Raw genomic sequence first — 23,456 nt, 5'->3', positions numbered from 1 at the left:
GTTTTACCATTTCATGATTTCTCATGAAGTCATTAGCTTCCATTTTCTCCATTCTAATTTTTAAGGAAGTATTTTCTTCAGTGAGCTTTTGGACTTCCTTTTCCATTTGGTGAATTCTGCTTTTTAAGGCTTTCCTCCCATTGGCTTTTTGGATCTCTTTTACCATTTGGTCTAGTCTTTTTAAAGGTGTTATTTTCTTCAATATTTTTTTGAGTCTCTTTTAGCAATCTGTTGACTTGTTTTTCATGATTTTCTTGCATCACTCTCATTTCTCTTCCCAATTTTTCCTCTACTTCTCTAACTTGCTTTTCAAAATCCTTTTTGAGCTCTTCCATGGCCTAAGACCAATTCATATTTTTCTTGGAGGCTTTGGGTATAAGAGCTTTGACTTTGTTGTCTTCTTCTGAGTGTATCTTTTGATCTTCCTTGTCACCAAAGTACGATTCTATTGTCTGAGTTTTCCACTGTTTATTCATTTTCCCAGCCAATTACTTGACTTTTTAACTTTTTGTTAAGGTAGCCTCTGCTTCCAGTGTGGAGGGTGTACTGTCCCAAGCTTTAGGGGTTTTGTGCAGTTGTTTTCAGAGATACTTCTAGGGACCTGTAAGTTTTCAGTTCTTCCAAGATGGTTTGATCTAAGGAGAGGTGTTTACTCCTTTCCTGGCCTGTGCTCTGGTCTGTGAGTGAGGACCACAAGCACTCTTTTGTGCCTTGGAATTGTGAGGACAATTCCCTCTCCACCACTGCCACAAGCTCCACCACACCAGCGTACCTCCTCACCCCAGAACTGTGACCTACATCCAAGTATGGGCAAGGCAACAGAATCCTGCCTCAGGGCCAGCAAAGAGATCCCTATAATCTCCTTCTAATCAGTTATTTGGTCTCCTTACCATGGACTGAGAACTCTGGAAGCAACCGCTGGCTGGGATTGGACTATGCTTCTCTCACACCCAGGTCCAACAGACCTTCCCCACTGACCTTCTAAGTTGTCTTTGGCATTTGTGGATTGTAAAGTCTGGAAACCACCACAACTGCAAGTGATTCAGTCCCCTGAGTCCTTATCCGGGTTTGCTAGGACCTAGTCTGTGCTGGCGCAACCCATGCTGGGCTATGTTCCTCTCCCAGCTCAGCGCAACAGGCCTTCCCCATCGACCATCTAGGTTGTCTTGAGCTAGGAATTTATTTCATTCTGTCATTTTGTGGGTTCTGTTGCTTAGAATTTATTTAGAATTTTTTACAGGTATTTAGAGGGGTTTTGGGGGAGAGCTCAAGTGTGTCCCTGCTTTTATTCTACCATCTTGTCTCTGCCCCTTGGCCAAGTATTAATAATATCAAATGTCAATAAATTTGATACCGTCTAGACAATCAATAAACAGCCACCCAAGGACCATTTACTTCTAAAGACTAATGTTCACATAATGCCAAATTTATTTTGTTGTTCACACTTCAGACCTATTGTTTAATGTGGGTCGTCCCTTATTCCAACATATATATTACCATGTAGATAAAATTCATTTAATAAATCTGTGTTTATAGTTATGCCAAAATAAATTATGATCTGCAGAAATTTTCATTTTCATTTTTTAAATTGATATTTACAATAGGAAATGTGTGTAGCATTGAAAAAAGTTAATGGATGTGTTTTTCCCCCTTGGAAAAGAATAAAATCTAATCCCTGGAGTTAACATTCAATTCCTTCTTTTTCATATGATTTTTTTTTTCTTTTCCTCATTTCCAGTGACCAGGTTCCCTCGGCCTGTGTCATCTCTTCAGGATGTGGCCACCATCATTGGGAGTCGTGAGCAATTAGCTGTGCTGCTACAACTTTATGACTATCAGCTAGAACATGAGGGTACAACAGGCTGGGAGAGCTTACTCTGGGTGGTGAACCAGCTGTAAGTTTGCCTGTTTCCACTTCTGTATAATTTCAGCACATCTTAAATTATTTTAGCCAATAGTTTCAATGTATTTTCTTACCCTCTACCCCAAGAAACCTCATCCCAGAAAGTGGTGAAATATACTTGTCTGAGTCCATTCCTTTCCCCTCCCTCTGGCTAAAGAAGTAAAATAATGAAATTGTTCAGAAGTGAAGTAGATAATCATGAACTAAAGAACAACCTGAAAATAAAAACTAGAGATTACCTACTTACGTGACTTTGTTTTTGGCAAATCAGCGAACAGTTTTTAAGTAAACTGTTATCTAGCTTCATGTTACTCGTAATTACATTTTTTTTCAGGACTCTTATCTACAATCATCACTAATCAAAAGGCTTTTTGATTTACTATAGACCAGCGCTACTTAAACTGTGGGTTATGGCTCCCTGTGGCATCACCAAAAATTTGGCAACAGGTTTCTGAACATACAACAGCCAAAAATTAATTAAAAATCAATTTCATAGGGGCAATTAGGTTATGCAGTGGATAGAGCTCCAGCCTTGGAGTCAGGAGGACCTGAGTTCAAATGTGACCTCAGATACAACACTTACTAGCTGTGTGACCCTGGGCAAGTCACTTAACCCCATTGCCTAGCCAAAAAGCAACAAAAAAAAATCAAATGCATAATGAATCCAAGGTGTTTCTGGCAATGCTTGCACACAGACTTGGTTCTGAACACAAAGCATGCACATTTTGCACTGCGCAAACCCTCAGGCCATGCAGTGCCAGTGATACTGGTGCCAAACAAGAAAAGGGGTCACCGAGTGGAAAAAGTTTAAGAAACCCTGCTATAGACTAGTAAATTTTCCTTTTTAAAAAATCAGGCATCTTAAATAAAGTACTTCAAGCTGTGCAAAAAAGGGGGGGGGCTTAGACCCAAACTTGATTAAAAAGTTAGCATTAAAGCATGCCTTTCCAAGTATTATTTGATAATTTCTTGAAAACACAATGTGATGTTAAGGGAAACAAGGTTATAGAGGTAGTCATGGTCATAGAACCACTGCCCCAGTTGGCTAATCAACTGAATACTGATGCCAAAGATTGTTGTTGCTTATTAGAATTTATGATGAATTCATAATATTATTGCAAAATGATGTTAGTTACCTTAAGTGGGGATGCCTCTGTTGATTTATGGATGTCTTGTCTTTTATCTATGAAAATGTTATATTACCACACCAGTAGATACTCTGATTTGTTTTTCTAGTAGTGCTTGTACATGAACTAAACTGACAACCTTGAACACATTGGAACCATAGTAGGTTGGTTAATTTATAGATAGGTGAGTGTATGGAATGCATAAGAATAACACCTATCAAGATAGATGGTACAAGAGGCTTGTGGAATGGGTGGGCATGAATAGGTTGTAATCTTCATCAGTGGAGAATATCTAACATTGATAAAATCACAGATCCATTTGGGTATTTGAGTTATGGTTTCATATTAACTTGTAGTAAATATTGTAGGCTTTTTCATGATTTTATACAAGCATGATTTCAAGGCACTTTTAAATGGTCCAGGACTGAACTAGGCCACTTTCCCTGTGCTATCAGAAGTAAAATTGAGGAGAGGTGGGGAAGAATTATAGAGGCATTGACTGGTTGTGCATAATATTTCATCTCACATTGTAACAGGGAAGTAGAGAGTGATTTATAATACATGTTTCTTTTTTTCTTTTTTCCTTTCCACATTCAGGTTACCACAACTTATAGAAATAGTTGGTAAAATCAATGTTGCTTCTACTGCCTGTGTCCACGAATTCTCCAGATTTTTCTGGCGCCTGTGCCGGACATTTGGGAAAATATTTACAAACACTAAGGTGATACCATACTTTCCATGAATTCTAGCTACAGAGAAGTAGATGAGCCCTTTACTAGATTTCTCTGTTGATGTAGTGTCATACATTTTTATAGAAAAATAAAATGCTTTATGTGTCTACTTTAAAATGATTTCATTTTCAATCTCAATTTATATTCAAGATCTACAAATAGTATTATACCTAGTGGGACACTGAAAGATTTCCCAAGTATTGGAGTGCCCAAACTAAAGCACCTAGACACAGGTTTTTGAGATGATACTGGTGCAGTACCCGTAGGTACAAAAAAAAGTTAATGCAGGAACTATTTTCTGAGAATTTGGTTACAGCCTGGATGTGATTGTGCACTATGATAGCTTTAAATAGAAGTCTTTAATGTCTTAGGGTCTACCTTTGATTTCAGTGGAGACAAATATTGCTATCAGTACAAACTTAATATCATATGCTAGTTTTTAAGATTTTTTAGATATTAAAATTTAATTTCCTTAGCTCCTAAGTCCTAATTTAATATAAATAATTACATTCATCTTGTAGTACTTTCAAAGAAATTTTTTGAGCTAACCATGGTGTTAAGACTTTAAATAGGCTTAGATAAAGAGGAAATGTAACATATATAGTGCTGATAGAAAATTAATTCTAGATCAAAAAGCTCTGAATTCTTTCTAATACATAACTGGCTGGAACCTGGGCAAATCATTTACCCTCTTCATGCCACAGGAAGCTCTCAAACTATAAGATTCAGAGCATTTGAAGATATGCATGTATAGAGAGAATTTGCTCCGTAAGAGTTCCCTTATGCCAATAATTTCATAAGTCTGATCAAAAAAGAAATACAGAGGGGCAGCTAGATGGCACAGTAGATAGAGCACCAGCCCAGGATTCAGGAAGAACTGAGTTCAAATGTGGCCTCAGAGACTTAACACTTACTATCTGTGTGACCCTGGGCAAGTCACTTTACCCCATTGCCTCTCAAAACAAAAAAAAGAAAAGAAGAAGAAATGCAGAATTAGGTCAAACTAGATTTTAAATATTGAAAATAATGAAAATTTAAGTGATAAGTTTCATTCTAAAATTCAGAGCAGCTCTTAATACTAAACAGACTCTTTAAGAAAAGCATTATAGTGTAATGGAACGAGTCATTTAATTTGTTGAGGACTCAGTTTCTTCATCTGTAAAAATCCTTTTAAACTCTTAAAATTCTATGATGGAGTCTTTTATCATTGTCTAGAATCATGGATTATTAAGATCATCTAATCTCTCTTTCTACTTAAGTGATGAATCATATTTAAACTGTCCTAGACAAGTAAATGATTTTTCAGAATTTCTGAAGGAATTTCCACAAGTTCACCATTTTAATATTTAACAATTTTTATCAAATTCTTGATATTCAGGTTTGGGGTTGGGGTAATTTGGATCAGCTAGATTTTTTAGCTATTCTTCTTCAACTTAGAGTCATCCCTAATGATATCTGTTCTTGTCTTAACTCTGATTACAAGTGCCCGAACCCCCAGTTATCTCCTTTACCTCCAGACACATCTATTTAGTACCTACCCCAAATGCCCTTCTTCTTGTTTCACAGTTGTGGCTCCAGATTAGGCCTCTTATACTTACTTTGGCCATGTTGCTAACCTACTTTCTACCCATCCTATCCTGAAAGTTTTCTTCTTTGTTATGAGTCTAGCTGGCACCAGAAAATGTTGGTTAGAAAAGGTGCTCTGAACAGTTTTGGAGGATTTTATTTTTTACCTCCTCAGAAGCAGCAGAATGGAATTAAAGTTACTTAAGGAGGAACTGAAATACCATTCAGCTTTACTTTGTTCTTTCATTTCTCTCCTTTTCATCTACCCATTCTAAACTAAATCTCTTAATAGTACAGCCTAATTAGAGTTTGGTTTTGTTTTTTAAATTCAGGTTTCATTGAAGAGTTCTTTGTACTACTAGTCTTTCTAGTTGTCTCTACTTCATCTTTTTGGGATCATTTGCTATTGTGTTCTTATTTTCGATTTTCAGAGTGTTCTGTCCCTCTTGAGATGCCTTCTCTTTTAGAGTCTACTTATGTTATTATACCTATCATTTTTTAGACCTTTCTGAAGCCCTCTTTCTGAATACATAAAGTGTAACCTGATTTTGCCTGTCATTCCCTCCTACTGCTAGAGATGTATTAAGAATTCTGAAATGATGTGCTCATTTTCTTAGAAGTGTCTCCCATGCTTCACCACCCCTTTCTTTGTTAAAATTATGTCCATTTTCGCAATTCTTCCTTGCTTCTTCTGTGAAATGATAAATTCAGAAATTTAATAGATTGGTAAATTATTTTGATTCAACTCTTAATTGAATAAGAAAAGTGCCAGAAGCCCAGCCCTGTAGCACAGTGCTGCGCTCTCTCATTCTCTCTCTCTCTCTCTCTCCCTACACACAGACACACAGACACACATACACACACACCCCTATATATACACACATATAAATATTAGTTGAAATGAATTGAGTTCATTTGAAATGTGACTCTGCCATTTTTTTGCATTTCCCATTAGGTCAGCATCATAAATACTTTCCACTTTCCTAAACACTGTGTAAAATAATCCCAAAATATTATCATTTCTTTTTTCTTTTGTCCTAAAAACAAAACAAAACCCTAAATTTAATAGCAATAGATTGCTATTAAACTAGGTCTTCCCAATTCTGTATTATATTATAGTTATATTTTGAAAGTAAATAATATTTTAAATTGTTTATCTACCATTTGCAAAATATTTTCTTCAAAAAATTATTAACTGGGTAGTTCAAGTTTTATCATCTCTATTTTACTGAACTGAAAGCTTAAGCCTATGGTCACAAAACTAGAATGTGTTAGCTATCAATCATTTTCAAAAGCCAAATTTACTATATTAATTCTTTAAAGAAAAGCCAAGACTGCCTCTGTAACTTTCTCATGTTAACCTGTGTAGATAATTTTTCACATTTGTAATATTTAATGTACTAAAAGTAAAAATAAGGATTTCCAGAAAAACATACTACTAAGCTTATTTATCAAAATATATTTTAGCAGAATTTCTGTACATTTTTGGACTTTTAAATAAATACACACTTATAAGTCCTAGGGGAATATGGATGTTTCTTTCAATATAAATGAAATCAGCCCAAATAATTTGTTTCTTTCACTTTATGCCTGGTTGAAAAAGTATTGGAATCTGTAGTCTCTTGAACAACTTAATACCTAAGGCTGCCTCATCCTTGAAGAGCTTGTTTAAGTCCCCAGTATAGTTCTTATGACTAATTTTAGCCCCATATATAGATTGGTATGTTTCTATGCAAGACCAGTATAACTAGCTTTATATAATGAGCCTGTGGCTAGTGTACAAGTGCTGAGAAATTTAGTCACACACAGTGTCGGTAGACAAAGATTTTGGTTTTTAGCATCCACATAAGAAATCATTTATAACTCTTGGGGAAATAAATGAGAGCTCTCTCATCAAAGGAGACTAAAAATAAAATGGGTGGGGTTATTGTAGGCTTAGTTGGCTACGTGATTAGAGTCAGTATGATGTAGAGGAAAGGGAGGAGGAGTCTTAAGGTCTAATTAAGGTTCTGTCACTAATTAGTGGCATGACCTAGAGTGTTATTTGCTCCTTTGGTCCTCACTTTATTCTTTTGTAAGAGAGGAAAATGTAGCAGAGGTGATCTTTAAAATCATTCCAACTTTAACATATATGACTAATATCTATATTATATTAAAACATTTCCCTTAACTTCTGTGTCAAAGCTGAATTATTTTTTGAATCTCATTTAAAATGTCTAGAAAATTGTGGGGGGTTTTTTTTGTTTTTGTTTTTTTTACTTGCCCAGGGTCACACAGCTAGTGAGTGTTATGTGTCTGAGGCCAGATTTGAACTCAGGACCTCCTGACTCTAGGGCCGGTGCTGTATCCACTGTGCCACCTAGCTGCCCCCTGAAAATTGTTATTAGAACCTTTGTTAGGACAGGCAAAGAGATAAGTGACGATTTTTAAATTTTTGTAGTAAATATGTTATTTAGGAATTCTGTGTTTTGTTCTCTTTTAAAGAAGCAAATCAAATGGAATTTAGTACGTTTTAGAAATCTGATTTCTTTGGTCATCTCATAACTACAGCATATTAGTTTCTGATAAATCCACATTTATTTTCTCTATTTTTCCAAGATACTGTTTCCAGTTTTCTCTTGCCCTTAAATTTAGAAATAATATAAATTTCTTATCAGAATTTAAACTAATATTTTATAGGCAAGAAATAAAATTTATATTTTCAGTCCATTAAATCTGACATTTGGGGGGATCTTTTTTAAACTTAGGTAAAACCTCAATTCCAGGAGATTCTAAGATTGTCTGAAGAAAATGTTGGTGAGTTCAACTTTTTAAAATATTGATGTTAATGTCTTTTAGAATGTAGTAATTAAATATTAAGCATAGTTTACTAATGGGAAAATTATGGCGTAGGATTCTTTTTCACAGCTCTTTGTCAATTATCTCTATAAATCCTATGAGTTGGGACCACCAAGAGATATTTCAGGGTTGAGGGGATGTAGGGGAGGAATAAAAAGATACTCAGGTATTGCTATGCACGGTTCAGAAGAAAAGTCAGGATTATCTAAAAGGTTCCCTCATGGAGTGACTGTAGGACACAAGAAAGTAAAAAGGGACCTGCTGTAAAGTGTGGATGAAGAGAATGTTTCATGGAGAATGAGAGGGAAAGAAAAATAAGTAAGAAAATCAGGTGTGTGCAGAAAAGAACTAAGAGCTTGGGGGGGAGGGGGTACCAGGTGTATTGGCTTTGGATCACTTCTCTTTATGTGCTAATTGTGGAGTGTTCATGGTATTGGTGTTAGTTTGGGTGGCTCCTTACATGATTAGCACACCCCCACACAAATGCATTGTATTTCCTTGCAAAATCTAAGCTGTCTAAAATGTCACATCCACTTTACCTGAATTGTGTCAGCTGAGTTTTGCTGCTAGTTCTTCTTGGTGGAGAAGGCCATCTCCATATGAGGGTTTGCCCCCTGTGAATTTGACCTTAGATGGCTTTAAACTGTGTGTCGGAAGGAAATTTATTTAATACCCTATTTGGCCTAATAACCTGTTTTTTCATCCTTCTCTATTTTGGTAGTCATGGGCCACAAATAGGTCTGGGGGTGCGGGAGGGAGGAGAGGAGACGGATGTGTAGGTGAGTTCTACAAATACTTTTTAAGTACCCACTATGTATCACGTACGAAGTTTAAGATATAGTTCCTGCTGTTGTGGGGTTTGTATTCTGTTAGGGGAATATGGCTGTAGTGCAAAATATGCTAGTGAGACATCCAGGTAGAGCCATCCCATAGGCAGTTGGGAATGGGAGTCTGGAGGTCAGGTGAAAGATTGGTGCTAACTGTGGTACTAAATAGGATTTAGGTTATCTATGTCACTTTCCCCTAACTTTTCCACCTCTACTCTATTAAACTTTGAATTTCACCTCTCAGATGGAATCCATCTTTCCATCTCTTTATTTGTCTGACTATTCCCAGTCATACTCTTCGTCCTCACTAGGACTTCCAGTCTCTTTACTGTTCTATGTTTTTTCCCCATCCATCACTTCCGCTGTGCTTGTCCTTTGCAGGGTTGATCCTAGACAGGCAGCTAGGTGGCATAGTGGGTAGAGTGCTGTGCTTGAGAGTCAGGATGACTTCAGTTCAAATCCTGCTGTTCACTAGCTGTGGGACTCTGGACAAGTCACTTAACCTCTCTCACCCTCAGTTTCCTCTTCTGTAAAATGAGGATACTAACAGCACCAGCCTCACACGATTGTTGTAAGATTCAAATAAGATAATACATATAAAATTCTTTACAGACTTTAAAGTGTATTTAATGCTAGCTACTATCATTGTCATCATCTTTATTAAACAGTTGAACTACATTCTCAAATCCCTTGACTTCTTGACCTATTACCCTTCACAGTTTCCCAGTCCTCAGTCTCATTATATTCTCATTATCAGTATTTTCTGCTCGTACTTCAAGTGGTGCCTGTGTCCATTACAAATTCATGTCACCTAGTCTCATGTAAGCTGTCACTATGTCAGACTTCCTTCATCAACTGTTCCAGACCTCCTCCCCACTCCCACCTCCCCAAATTCACAATTTTAACCCATCTCTCAGTAGTTGATGTTATTCCTTCTTTAATGAGAAAATTCAAGCTACCCTCTTTGGGCTACCTGATTGCCTCTATTCTACATTTCAGAACTCCTCTACATCTTCACTCATCCTCTTATTCCAATCTCAGAGAAAGAGGCTATCCTTCTTACAAAGGTTAACCCTTCTACTAATGCCCACAATGCCATCCTTAGCTGTCTCTTCTGGAAAGTTCTTCAATCAACCATTCTACCCCCATCCCATTCCCTATAAACAGGCTTATTTTATGCTGCTCAGTTATTACCAACTACTCAAAAACATGTCCAAGTCTTCCATATCACTAAAAACCTTCATTAGATCCTGACACCCCTTTAAGCTAATGTCTTATAATTCTCTTCCCTTTCACTACCATATTCCTAGAAAATCATCTGCTCACACACTCCTTCTACTTCCCTACCAACCACTCATTTCACAACACCTTGAAATCTGATGTGCTTCCCAGTGTGGAAACTGTTCTGTTGAGGCAAACAATGATATCTTAACTGTTAAATCCAGGATCCTTTTTTTGTCCTCCTCTTCAGCCTCTGTGCAGCATTTAACATCATCAGTTACCTTTTCTCCTAAATAATCTCTCCTCCCATGAATTCTAAGAAACTTCTCTCTACTGACTTTCCTCGTTATCTCTTTTGCTGGATTATCATCTATCTCATCATCCTTGAGCATCAGTGTCCCTCCAAGACTCTCTTTTGAGCCTTATTTCTTGTCTCTACATTCTCTACCCTGGTCACCTCATCAGCTCCCATGGCCTCCCCCAAAAGTCCTACTATATCCATTCCTACCGTCTTGTGAACTTCAGTGCCCAGTTATTCGCCACCTATCAATACCTCAACTTGGTTGTCTTATTAGTATCTCAAACACAACCTATCCAGAGAATAAGATTATCTTCCCACAAACTTCCAACCCTTTTTCAAACTTCTCATTTCTGTTGAGGGTGCCACCATCTTCCCAGTCATCCTGAATCATAACACTGGAGTTATCCTTGACTTGTTCTTTTTCCTCGGCCCTCAAATTCAAGTCTTGTCAGTTCGTCCTACTCAGTGTCTCTTTAATCCTATTCCCTTCTTTCCACCCACATAGCTACCACCTTAGTTTAGGCCTTCATCACCTCTTACCTATTTTATTGTAACCTTGTTGTTTAGCCCCCTAAGTCATCTTGTTTCTACCTTCTCCTCACAATCCATCCTCCCACACAGCTGCCAAAATAATCTTCCTAAGACATAGGTGTGACCATGTCATTCCCATGTTCAAAAACTTTTTTATACTCCCAAGTTCTTTCTATGATAAAATACAACTTCTCAACCTGAAATTTATTGTCCTCCATCATCTAGCCCCAGTCTACTTTCTCTTTCATATACTTACCATTTGAGTGATACTGAACTACTGGCTTATTCCCTTAATTTATCATTCCATCTCCTTTGATTCATACAAATTCATGACTACAAGCTGTCCCTCATACAGTTGCATTCCTTCCCTATCTCTCATATATTCTTATATATCTTCTATTTCTTCTTAATGAAACTGTCTTTGTTCACTCCTTTTGTTAGTCCTCTCCTTCGATCACTGGTGTATTTCTTGGCTATATATAATATATGTATATAATAGAGCATATTCTGCAGTACAATGTCAAAGACATCGAGGTTGAGATATCTGGTAGGTGGCTAATGATGGGGGACAGACGTTCATAAGACAGTAGGACTTGATATAGTAGGACCTTGGGAGCAGATCATGGAAACTGATGAGGTGATCAGGGTAGAGAATGTAGAGAGAGAGAAGAAATAAGACTCAATGTACCTATTTTTCCACATCCCCTCCAGCATTTGTTATTTTCTTTTTCTTGAGGGCAGGGCATTTTTTTTTTCCTCTATATTCTCAAAGCCTAGTAGAGTACTTTAAACAGAGTACTTGGTAAATGAGGTTTTGGTTTTGGTTTTCATTTATTTATTTTTAGTTTTCAATATTCACTTCCATAAGATTTTGAGGTCTAAATTTTCTCCCCCTGCCTCACCTCCTCTTTTCCCAAGGTGGCATGCAACCTGACACAGGTTCTACGTATACATTCATATTCAACATATTTTCACATTTGTCATGTTGTAAAGAAGAATTAGAACCAATGAGAGGAATGGTTTTGGTTTTCTAAGATAGCTGGGGAAAGGGTGTTAACGAACAAGGAGGCAGTAAAGTTGAAAGACAGCGATCTAAGAGTAAGGAGACCAGAATTCAAGTACTGGCTATGCTGTTAACATTATCTGGGCCAGTCACAATGTCTTGTAGACTCACTTTAGTCATTTTTAAAATGAAGGAGGTAATATTTCCTACTTACCTCATGGAGTGATTGTGAAGATTAAATAATACATGTGTTATTTATAACTGTAATGTAAACTGTTATTATATTTGCTATCTTACCTCCCTTTTCTCATTGCAAATTTCCATGTAAGAAGCCGAGGCATTAAAAACTAAGTAGTTCTGCTTATCTTCAAAAGAAAAAGGTTTTTTTCTGGGGGGGGGAGCGGTGTAAGTCATACAAAACATATTTTCATATTAGCCATGTTGCCAAAAAAAGCAAGAAAAGTAAAGAGAAAAAAGTGTTCTTAATCTACACTCAAGAGTTCATCACTTCTTTTTCTGCTATTTCTATAGTATTTTTTCATGCGTCCTAACAATTGTTCATCATTACAATATTGCTGTTACTGGGTACCATGTTGTCCTGGTTCTGCTCACTTCACTTTGTATCAGTTCATAGACCTCTTCCCAGGTTTTTCTGAAACATTGCCCTCTCATTTCTCATAGCACAATAGTATTGCATCACAATAACATAGCACAACTTATTCAGCCATTCCCTAATTGATAGGCATCCCCTTTTCCTATCACAGAAAAGAGCTGCTGTAAATATTTTGTACATATGGATCCTTGTTCTTTTTCTTTGATGCCTTTGAAATATAGAACTAATAGTGGTATTGATCAAAGGTTATGCACAGTTTTATTGCCCTTTGGTCACTAGTTCCATATTTTTCTCCAGAATAATTGGACCAGTTTACAGCTCTACCAACAGTGCTTTAGAGTGCCTATTTTTCCACATCACTTCTAGCATTTGTCATTTTCTTTTTCAGTCATGTTAGTCAATTTAATAGGTATGAAGTGGTACCTGTTTTGATTTGTATTTCTGTAATTATTAGTGGTTTAGAGCATTTTTTTCATATAACTTGATAGTTTTTATTTCTTTTTCTGAAAACTACCTGTTTATATCTTTTGACCTTTTATCTGTTGTGGAATGGCTCTTATTTTTTATAAATTTGGCTCAGTTTCCTATATATTTGAGAAATTAGGCCTTTATCAGAGAAATTTGCTGTAAATTTTTTCCCAGTTTCCTTCTAATTTGGGCTGCATTGGTTTTGTTTGTGTGATAACCAGCAAAAAGACTTTCTTGAGCTTCCATTTCATTTTGACTAGTAGTTATACTTTGCATGCTTATTTTTTATATGCATTTATACCTTGCAAACAAAATGAACCAACATTCGTATTAAATTATTTGGCCATTATGGAGTCACTGAATACTTTCCTTAATCCCTTTATCCTCTGTCTTTTCTTTCTATTCTTTTTGCCTGTTTTGAGCAATTTTGTTTCATAGCTTTTCATCATGTTCTCTAAGCCTGCAGCCCCAGAATCTTCAGTGCACTACGGCCAGGATAAAGGCTAGAAAGGAGCCCAGATAAAGCCAAGGGCACGTCAGGAAGCAGGCAGACCATTAAGTTCATTTATGTGCTCCTGGCTTTCTTCAAGCTAATACTACAGGAAATGTTTTGTAAACTGTGAAGTACTATACAATTGTGATTTGTTATTGGTACCATTGTTAATAGCTGGTAATGAAAAATATAAGTAATTGAAAATGGTGTTTTACAGGCATTTTTGAATTGTTTTCCATAACCAGATTTTTAAAGGATGAAAACCCTTACTTCTGCTTTCTTTGCAAAGAGATGGAGTATCATATCTCATTTTACTCACTAAATTTCTTTCTCATGTAACATTCCCATTTGTTATAATTTTAGGCTTTTGATACAAAAAACCCTAAAGGCAAGTAGTATTTAGTTGTATTTTCATGGCTAGTAAAAATGTTTTTTAGTAAGGATGTTGTCATTACTTTGTTACACTGAGCAAAAAAGTATTATGCTTAAGTAAATAAATTGTGAGGTGACAATTTTTCTTTATATTCAGAAGATTTTTTTAAATCATGTCTATGATTTTAGATTCTTCAGCAGGAAATGGAGTCCTAACAAAAGCTACAGTCCCTATTTATGCAACAGGAGTCCTTACATGCTATATTCAGGTAAGAAGAAAATTCTTAATTTCATGCATACATTTTTAAGTTTGGTCAACTAGTTCTGCATCTGTTAAGGGTGGGAAGGAGGGGAGATTTGTGTATCATCTGGGAGTTAAGTCAACAAGCATTTATTAAATGCCTACTAATCTGCCATGTACTGAGCTCTGGAGACACAAAGAAAAGCAAAAACTGTCCCTGCTCTCAGGAAGCTTATAGTCTTACACACAAACAACTGTGTATGAACAAGATATATACAAGATAAATTAAAGATTATTGCAGAGGGAAAGCACTAGAATTAAGGAGGACCAAGAAAAGCTTCTTGCGGAAGTTGAGATTTGAGCTGAAATTTTTAAAAAGCCTGGAGGCAGGATTCCAGGCATAGAGAACAGGCAGTGAAAATGCATCTCAAGTCAGATTAAGTCAACAAGTACTTATTAAGTGCCTATTATGTATCAGGCACTGTGCTAAAAGACAGGAGAAAGATAACTCCTCATTTTTATTCAATGTATGGTAAGATTAGTGGAGAGATTATTTGAGATCAGAATCCCAAATTTTTCAGTGGTTTAAAAAAATGAAAATTGTTCTTATTAATCAGAAGAGTTAAGCTGGAGTTATGCATCACAGATTGCATTTGTTTCCTAGAATTCATAACTGAATGAAAAAAAAAATTCTTAAGTGCTTACAGCATGCCGAGAAATGTATTAAACACCAGTAATATAAATATGAGCAAGCAAGTTAGTCCCTGCCCTCAATGAGCTTACATTTTAGTAGGGAAAAACCACACACACACACACACACACACACACACACACACACACTCCCCCCCCAGAGTGATAGCCAGGAAGTGGTCACTTTATTGGACAAGAAAAGGTAAAAGCTCACCCATCACAGCCAGCAAACAGTTATTAAACTCTTATGTGTTAGGCACTGTACTGAGTATTAGGGTTACAGAGAAAGGCAAAAGCAGGCCTTGCCCTCAAGGAGCTCCATTCTAATGGAGGAGACAACATGCAGACAGCTATGTAACTTCAAGATACGTGCAGGGCACATTGGAGGTAACCTCACTAGCAGTGACAAGAGGGGTAACCTCTTATCAAAGGTGGTATTTGAGCTGAGTCTTGAAGGAAACATGGGTGTCTTTGTAGGCAGCAGAGAAAACATCAGAATGACAGGAGGCAAGGAGGGAAGATGAGGGGTCTGAGCCAACAGCCTCCATTTTTTTCAGTGAAGTATGAGATCAGATCCTCAGCTGGGAGCAGGGAGGGAGAGACTGCTAAGGCAGAATTGGAAAAGGTTAAAAGATAAAGAATTTTGATCAGGGGAAGAAATATCAGACCATGTGACCATGGAAATTGTACCCTTATTTGTAGTGGCAAGATCCAGCATGAATACTTCTGTTATTTCCTCTTTATTTTTTCAGCTGTTCCTCCTTGTACAGCTTAGTCCTCGAGTGCAGTGGCCTCCTTTAGCAGCAGCATACATTCTGAAACTGGCTGGTTTACACCCTGTACTGTTGACCTCCTTTATGGATTTTCTGATAACCTGTATAAGAGCATCTAACATAATTTTATCTGATCAATCAAGTATTTATTAAGCATTTAACTCTGTGCCAAACATTCTACTAGGTACTAAGGATACAGAAGAGAAATTGTCCCTGGCCTCAAGGAGCTTACATTTTTTTAGGGCATACAACATGTATATATACGTAATTGTGTGCAATTGTTCAGCAACTTGGGACTTAAGACAAGAACAGGACTGGATTAAAAGGCATTGTGGTCAGAATAGAAATAATATAATTGGTTTATACCATTGAGAGACACCTTCTCTACTAATGAAACCACAGATTCCCCAAAACACAGTTAACTTCCTTTGTACCCATTTTATTTTTGTATTTTTCCTTTAATGGAGCTGTGACTTTGAATCATACGTAAACGTTCAGATTATTTTATGGCTTGTGTCTGTAATTTGCCACAGGTGCCACAAGATGGCATCATACTAGTGATTGTGAATTTCTGAGGAACAGGTTATTTTTCAAATTAGCCAAAATGAAATAGCCACAGTCTGGTCAGTTTTAATTTTTTAAAAATGAACTTTGTAAAGAAAAATATAAGTATGCAAGTTGCATAACTAATTTCTCACTATTAAATAAAATAGTTTCAGGAAGATGTAAGGAAATAAAATAACCTAGAATGGTTTAAGAGCCCCTTGTAGAGAGCTACATGTACTTACCAAATCCCTTAATATATTCTCAAGAGTAGGGTACCATCACAGGGCACAGTACATACCTAGAAAGCCCTTCTAATCAAATGCATAAATGAATTAAAGTATGAATAATGAATAAAATATTAAGTGCTTACTATGCATAACTAAGAATACAAATAGAAAAGTAAACTATTCCCTATCTTTGTTTCTGTTCTAATAGCAAAGACAATAGATATCTTGGAACTAAAAGATAACCCTTCAGTGGCAAAGCCAAGCGGTAACATCACTATGCCAGAGTGCCTTATACATAGTAAATTCTCAATAGGCATTAAATGGTGAATTTTTTTTTTGTTTTGTTTTTACTTTCTGAATCAGTGCTTGCTGTGAAGCTAGCTGATAGATGTACAAACTCTTCATTTGCTTACATGACATCTTTAACTTTATCTCTGTATTTATCAACTATTCACGCCAAACCACCATTTTGTTCCTTGTCTTCCTCATATCTGATTCCAAAGTAAACCAAATTCTCCAGCTCTTTGCCCTGTTCATTTCCCATGACTGTATTTGGCCCAGTTAGGGAACCTGTCATTTTGCTGTTGCTTAATGAAAGTGTATAGTGCCCACTTTCAGATCATGTACTCCATTTCTAGCTAGTCTGCTTTGCTACATGATGTTATCAGGATCCCTCCACTCCTCTATTTCAGGGTCATTTGATATACTCCTACAGGTGTATATTTTAGTTCTCTGCTAAAGCTTTCAAGAAGGTTTGCTTCATACTTAACCTCCAACCCCACCTGTTTCTTAAAGGAGATTTCTTAATTTTATTTTCTTATTCATTGTTTTTTGTTAAATATCAGTCCCTACAGTTGCCTCACATAAGTGCTTCACAAAGAGTTCATGATTCTGCTATTTATAATTAGGTTGAAAGTATTGTAATGTTGTGCTTTGAGATCTATAATATTAGAACTGAAAGTAAAAGTTGTTTTTAGTGAAAGAGTATGCAATTAACTACATTCATCTGTAAGTTTAACACAGGATTATTGTAATCATACCCTACCAGGAGCAGGTAAGTACATCATAAATAACCTGCTGTGATTATTTTCATTAGAATCCTTTCAGATTATAGTATTGATCCAATGTTTTCTTAAATGACAACTTAACCTAGATCTTTCTTCTTTTCAGGAAGAAGACCGCAAACTTTTAGTTGGATTCTTAGAAGATGTAATGACTATGCTTTCATTGTCACATGCTCCTCTTGATAGTCTGAAGGCTTCTTTTGTGGAACTGGGGTAAAAGTAATAGCTTTTGTAGTTTCTTTAATATGTGTGTATATATATGTATATGACATGACTTTGTAAAAAAATCTTTCCATTGAGAGATGAGAGGATACACTAGAATGTACAAACTTGAAGAAAACTTTATTTGATTCTTGGAACTAAAAGATTACCCTCAGAGACAAAGCCAGGTTCATTTGTATATTAACAGTCAATATACATATATTAAGTGCCTGTCATGTAACAGGTACTGTGCTAAGTTCTGGGAATACAAATACAAAGAAAGAAAGAAAGACAGTCCCTGCTGACAAGGAGCTTACAGTCTAATAGTCAAAACACACATGAAAAGCTGGGGGTGGAGGGAGTTTAGGGATAGGGTAGAGAAGGTACCTTGCGTGGGGGTGGAGCATGAGTGAATCCAAAAGAGTTCATGTGGATGGTAACGAAAAGATGGCTGGCCTAGGAACACTCCTTCGATGGTGGGCTTTGGGAGGAACTTCTCGCTTTGCTGCCTAATCAGAGAGGCAAAGGGGACTGATGAGCTGTGAGGGCCAAGACTGATATAGTCTCCCCTGACGTAGAGTTTCCCAATGATGAGATTCCTGGGGGCATGATGAAGGGAATACAGCCCAATATAGTCCATAAAGGGATAGCCCTAGGCAGGAAGTCATGGCTTCAAATCCTGCCTCTGGCACTTACTAGCTATGTAACCACTGGCCCTAAGCTTTTAAACTAAGCTTCTCTCAGTGATGAGAGAACTTCTCACAGTGATCTAAAACTGTATGTTGCCAGTATATGAGTTGTAAATCTACATTGGTGGAGGAAATTTCTACACTGGGAGTTCCCTACCCTGTTGAAATCACAATTCTGAACACAACCCTGCCTAAGCCAAAAAAGGTGAAAACCAGAGCATTAGAAATACAAAAATAAAACTGTCTCTGACTTTGAGGAACTTAGATGCTACTTATTAACCTTGTGACCTTGAGCAAATCATTTATCCTGAGTCTCAATTTCATCATTTGTAAAATATTTTTAGTATTTGTATTATCTTTCTCACATAGTTGTAAAGAGGATACTTCGTAAATCTTAAAAAACTATATCAATGTGAGCTGCTGCTATAATATGCCATTAGGATTTTGTTGCTCTTAATTTTAACATTTTTTTTTTCCATAGAGCAAACCCAGCATACCATGAGTTGCTGTTGACTGTTTTGTGGTATGGTGTTGTCCATACTTCAGCACTTGTTAGATGTACTGCTGCTAGAATGTTTGAGGTAAGTGAATCAAAGATTTCTGTTTGATTAGATTGTTATAGTTGTCATTTAGGGGAGGAAGTGGGAGAAGGAGAGCAGGGAACAAGGAATGGGAAGATGTAAAAACAATTTTTGTATAGAGTATGTTATTTTAATGTGTATTTTGTGAGTATCTGTTGTGTACTGTGTGATGGAGCAGCATTTGCATTGTTTAGTTTTCACATACTTAAATGGTCTTTTGACATCATTTTTCAAATTATTTCCTTAAAAGATGTTTTATGGTAGCTTCTTTTACTTTCCTGTTTTATTTCTGACTTCAGAATTCAGTTTATACTTTCCTATTTTCTAATAATATTAATAAAAGGAGCTCTTCCTATAGAATATCTCTCAAAATATGAACTCTAGATGCTTCCATGACTTTGATTAAGAATTCGAGTACTGAGATTTGTGGAAATCCTGTTTTTCATTAAACACATCTGAATCACCATTCATACAACCCACCCAAGTTAATCTTATTAAAAACCATAGGCCCCTGCTCTTCTTGCCCCATCAGCTGCCCACAGCATTGCACGGAAAAGGATATATGAATACAGTATGTTTAAATATTAGTTATAAAGGTTGTCAAGTGAAATGTATCAGTTAATGTTTGTCATACTCTTAAAAAACCTCCTTGTCATGTACTCTAATGTAAGTTTTTATTAGTTTTTTAAGAGCAGTATTGCTAAATTAAATTGATTGCTTTATACTCATTCATCAGTATTAATTATAATTTCCCAGAGTTTAAAAAGAGAGGATGCATTAGAGGCCTAAATCAGTAGTAATATTTTTTAAATTATGTCCTCTGAAATCTTCAAGTACGTAAATTAAGTTTATAATAATTCTGTATGACTTTAACATTTTTCTAAAAGTCATCTGTAGTTCTGAGGAAGCATGAAGTCACTATCTCTGGTATAACCTCAATAACTAAACATATATACATACACACATACATATAATATAGATATATAAAAAGACTCCAATTCTTTTCCTTCAGGGTGAATACAAAATCAAGATTTTAGCTTTACTTTCAGAGTAAGTTCCCTCTGTGTCTGAAGAATTCATTAGATTATTCATTCTCTTCCCCAAAAAATAATGTGAATTAATAATGAATAATTAATATTACAGTTTTAAAATATTGCCGATTCAACATTTTGGAAGTTTTTTTTTATCATTTTCTCTTCTAAATATTTGAGAACAAATTTGAAAAAGCAATTATAAATTTTACTGAAAAACACACATGAAGCATTAGTCCATTGTAGTAACTTTGTTAAGTATGATAATACATACTTTATGGCTTTTCTCAAAGATCCATTCACTTTAGTTAGTCTTTTTTCCTCTTTGCTGTTTCTTGATAGTAACATATATAGTCTCTAAACCCAAAAATACCATATAACTACTGTGTTAGTTTTTAACTACTCCCTTCCTAGAATTTAGCCAGGTCCTGATTAATGTGACTGACGTTATTCAGATTTGTGCTGTATAGTTCCATTGGGCAGGGACCAATTACCATGTATTTTGTAATCATGACTTTGAATAGTGTGAATTCAGATACATATGACCACTTGAGGAAATTCATTATTTGCATCCATTGAGTCAGTACTCTGAAATAAATGAATGAAGATAAGTCTGTAAAATAAGTAAAATTATGAATGTTCCCTGTAATTTCTTAAAAATACATTTTCTAGCTTCTTTATAGCTTTTGCCTGGTTTGGGTCTGTCTCTTTGCTGTTGCTGCTGGTTTGAAAACTGTATTCATGCTTAAGCTATTGCTGCAGTTATTATTCTTTTAAGTCTATTGTGAATCTGTTTATCTGTGCATAAGCAGTTTAGTTCCAAGACCTAACACAATGTCCAGCACATAGTAGACACTGATTAAATGCTTGTGGATTGATTTATGATTTGAAAAATTCCTATACAATAAATATTTTTCCCTAAGTATGAATTAGATTCAGTGATAGAAGTGATTTTTTGGCAATCACTGTGCCTTAATTTGAACATCAGTCATGTATTCTATTAGAATAAATGAGGCTCATGATCAATTGTAATTTTTTGCATTCATAAGAATATTCTCAATAAGAAAACTGTTATTTTCTATTTTATTTTTAGGCAACTGTGGTTAAGTGACTAGCCCAGGGTCACACAGCTAGTAAGAGAAAACTGTTATTAAGCAAGCATTTAAGTGAGGAGTCAAGAACCAATCTTTACATTTCTAAGCAGTCATATCTTGGGATTTGATTTTGATAATGTCAGCGTAGTTTTGCAAGTTGGTTGAAATAATTCTGATTTTCTGAACTATTTGTTTTATTCTGCTTCTTTCGTCACTACCACAACAACAGATTTTACTATACAGTCATAAACATATAAACTTCAGATATATGTGCATATGTGTCTATAACAAATTTAGAACTAGAAAGGGCACAAATCCAAATCACTCATTTTTCAAATGAGGATACTTCTTTACATGTGCCATGTTATCAGTTAATAAGCATTTTTAAGTGCCTGTTGTGTGTCAGGCGCTATGTTAGTTACTATTGTTATGTTACAAAGAAAGGCAAAAGACAATTCCTGCCCTCAAGCATCTCATAGTCTAATGGAGAGGACAAAAGTGAACAACTATGTACAAACAAGAATATAGGTCATCTTCTAAAATGAAATCTTTTTGGAAGGAAAAATAAGGTTGTACTATGAAGTTCAGGGGAGGCAGCACAATATAGTGAACAGAGTCCTGGATTTGGAGTTAAAAGGCTTGGGTCAAATCTCAGCTGTGACCTTGAGTGAACTGGATAGCATCCGCGGGCATTATCCATACACACCCTGGTCCCAACCTGTCTTTCCAGTCTCACTGAATGTTATTCTCACTCCTGCACTATAATGTCCAGCCAAAGTGGCTTTCTCTCTCTTCCTTATACAAGAAACTGTGCCGGGGCAGCTAGGTGGCACAGTGGATAGATTACAGGCCCTGGAGTCAGGAAGACCTGAGTTCAAATATGGCCTCAGGCACATAACACTTACTAGCTGTGTGACCCTGGGCAAGTCACTTAACCCCATTGCCTAGCCAAAAAAAAAAAAAGAAAGAAAGAAAGAAACTCTACCTTCTTTCTCCATGCCTTTGTACTGGCTGTGCCCCATACCTGGAATATATTCCTCATCTTCACTTCATAAAGTCCCTTTTTCTTTAAGACATAGCTGAAGTACTACCAGTTACAGGAAAAAGTCTATATTGATTCCCCAACTGCTAGTGCCCTCCCTCCCAAAACTACTTTTTATATATTTTTATTCATTCATTTTATATTTATGATGTGTCCCTATATAATATATGCAAATATATTATATATGTGTATGTGTTTATATGTGTATTTGTTGCCCGCTGCATTAGAATGTAAGCCCCTTGTGAGTAAAGGCTATTTCATTCTTTGTATTTGTGTTGCCAGCACCTACCATAGGGTATGGCTTTTAAAAAATGATTGATTGATTTTTCATTATCTGTAAAATGAAGGGGTGGGACCAGATGACTCCTAAGGTCCTTTCCAACTCTAAATCTATTGTCTTCCTATGTAATACCCATCATAGGGTGCCTTGAAATTGTAGTTTTAGGTGAATTTGGTCCTAGGGTCAGAGGAAAAGTAATATGGCCTGTGTTCAGTCCAGTCCAGTTAATAATTTGTAGTCACAGAAGGCCTTAGCAATCATTGTTTCCTGTCCAAAATTTTTTTTGTTTGGTCTTTTATGAAAATTACTTCACTTAAAATCAAGTTTAACAATAATAACATACTGTGGCAAAGCTATTTCCAAAGCAAAATAAGCTGTCTATGACATTTAATGATAATTAGTAGCAGGGAGAAAAGTTAGCAAATTCATGAATTAATCTTCTTGATTATGCTCTTAAACAAGAAGACTAATTGTAGCTAAGAAATTCTATCCTCATGATAAGACCAATAAAATAGATGAAGTACTGAAATTTAGCAAGTTGGTTTGAATTATACCTGTTATATTTCATGCCAGAAAGCCAGTATGTATCATACACTAAAAAGATTATATTCCAATGGGCAGAAGAACGAGTCATAAATTTGTTGTTTTTCCTCACACAGTTCGTCATCCATTACAAATGCACAAAATGATAAAAATTTTAGTTATAAAAATACTGAAAATAACCAACCTCTATCATGAAACCTAGTTCTTCTATTATAATACAGTCTGATTAATATCTGACATTAAATCTAATTTCCATTTTGTGAAAGTGAAAGCAAAAAAGGAGGGGTAGTGTTCAGCCTTCTCCAGATTTCACTCATAAAAATGAATGATTTAAAGAAGAAATGGACATCTCCATTTATCCACTTAAGAACACTAAATAAATAAACAAACATCTGCTCTTTTTAACTTCCAATCAAATTAAATCAGATCACATTTCTATTGATGACAGAATTGAAAGAAA

The 23,456-nt window shown here is 35.9% G+C and overlaps 1 protein-coding gene across 3 annotated transcripts in view; it reads left to right on the top strand.

The window, feature by feature from the left end:
* The window catches only part of RELCH (RAB11 binding and LisH domain, coiled-coil and HEAT repeat containing), a 133,004-nt gene that overhangs the window by 84,774 nt on the left and 24,774 nt on the right, over window positions 1–23,456 (top strand). For all 3 annotated transcript variants that reach the window (XM_027868831.1, XM_027868830.1, XM_027868832.1), the window contains exons 17-22: window positions 1,739–1,895; window positions 3,628–3,751; window positions 8,075–8,123; window positions 14,184–14,263; window positions 17,642–17,748; window positions 18,907–19,006. In XM_027868831.1, coding sequence (XP_027724632.1) covers window positions 1,739–1,895; window positions 3,628–3,751; window positions 8,075–8,123; window positions 14,184–14,263; window positions 17,642–17,748; window positions 18,907–19,006 — 617 coding nt within the window. The remainder of the gene's footprint in view (window positions 1–1,738; window positions 1,896–3,627; window positions 3,752–8,074; window positions 8,124–14,183; window positions 14,264–17,641; window positions 17,749–18,906; window positions 19,007–23,456) is intronic.

The sequence above is a fragment of the Vombatus ursinus genome, unplaced genomic scaffold (genome assembly GCF_900497805.2).
Source record: "Vombatus ursinus unplaced genomic scaffold, bare-nosed wombat genome assembly UNPS02014791.1, whole genome shotgun sequence".
Classification (NCBI taxonomy): Eukaryota; Metazoa; Chordata; class Mammalia; order Diprotodontia; family Vombatidae; genus Vombatus; species Vombatus ursinus.
This window is presented reverse-complemented; position numbering and strand designations above follow the sequence as displayed.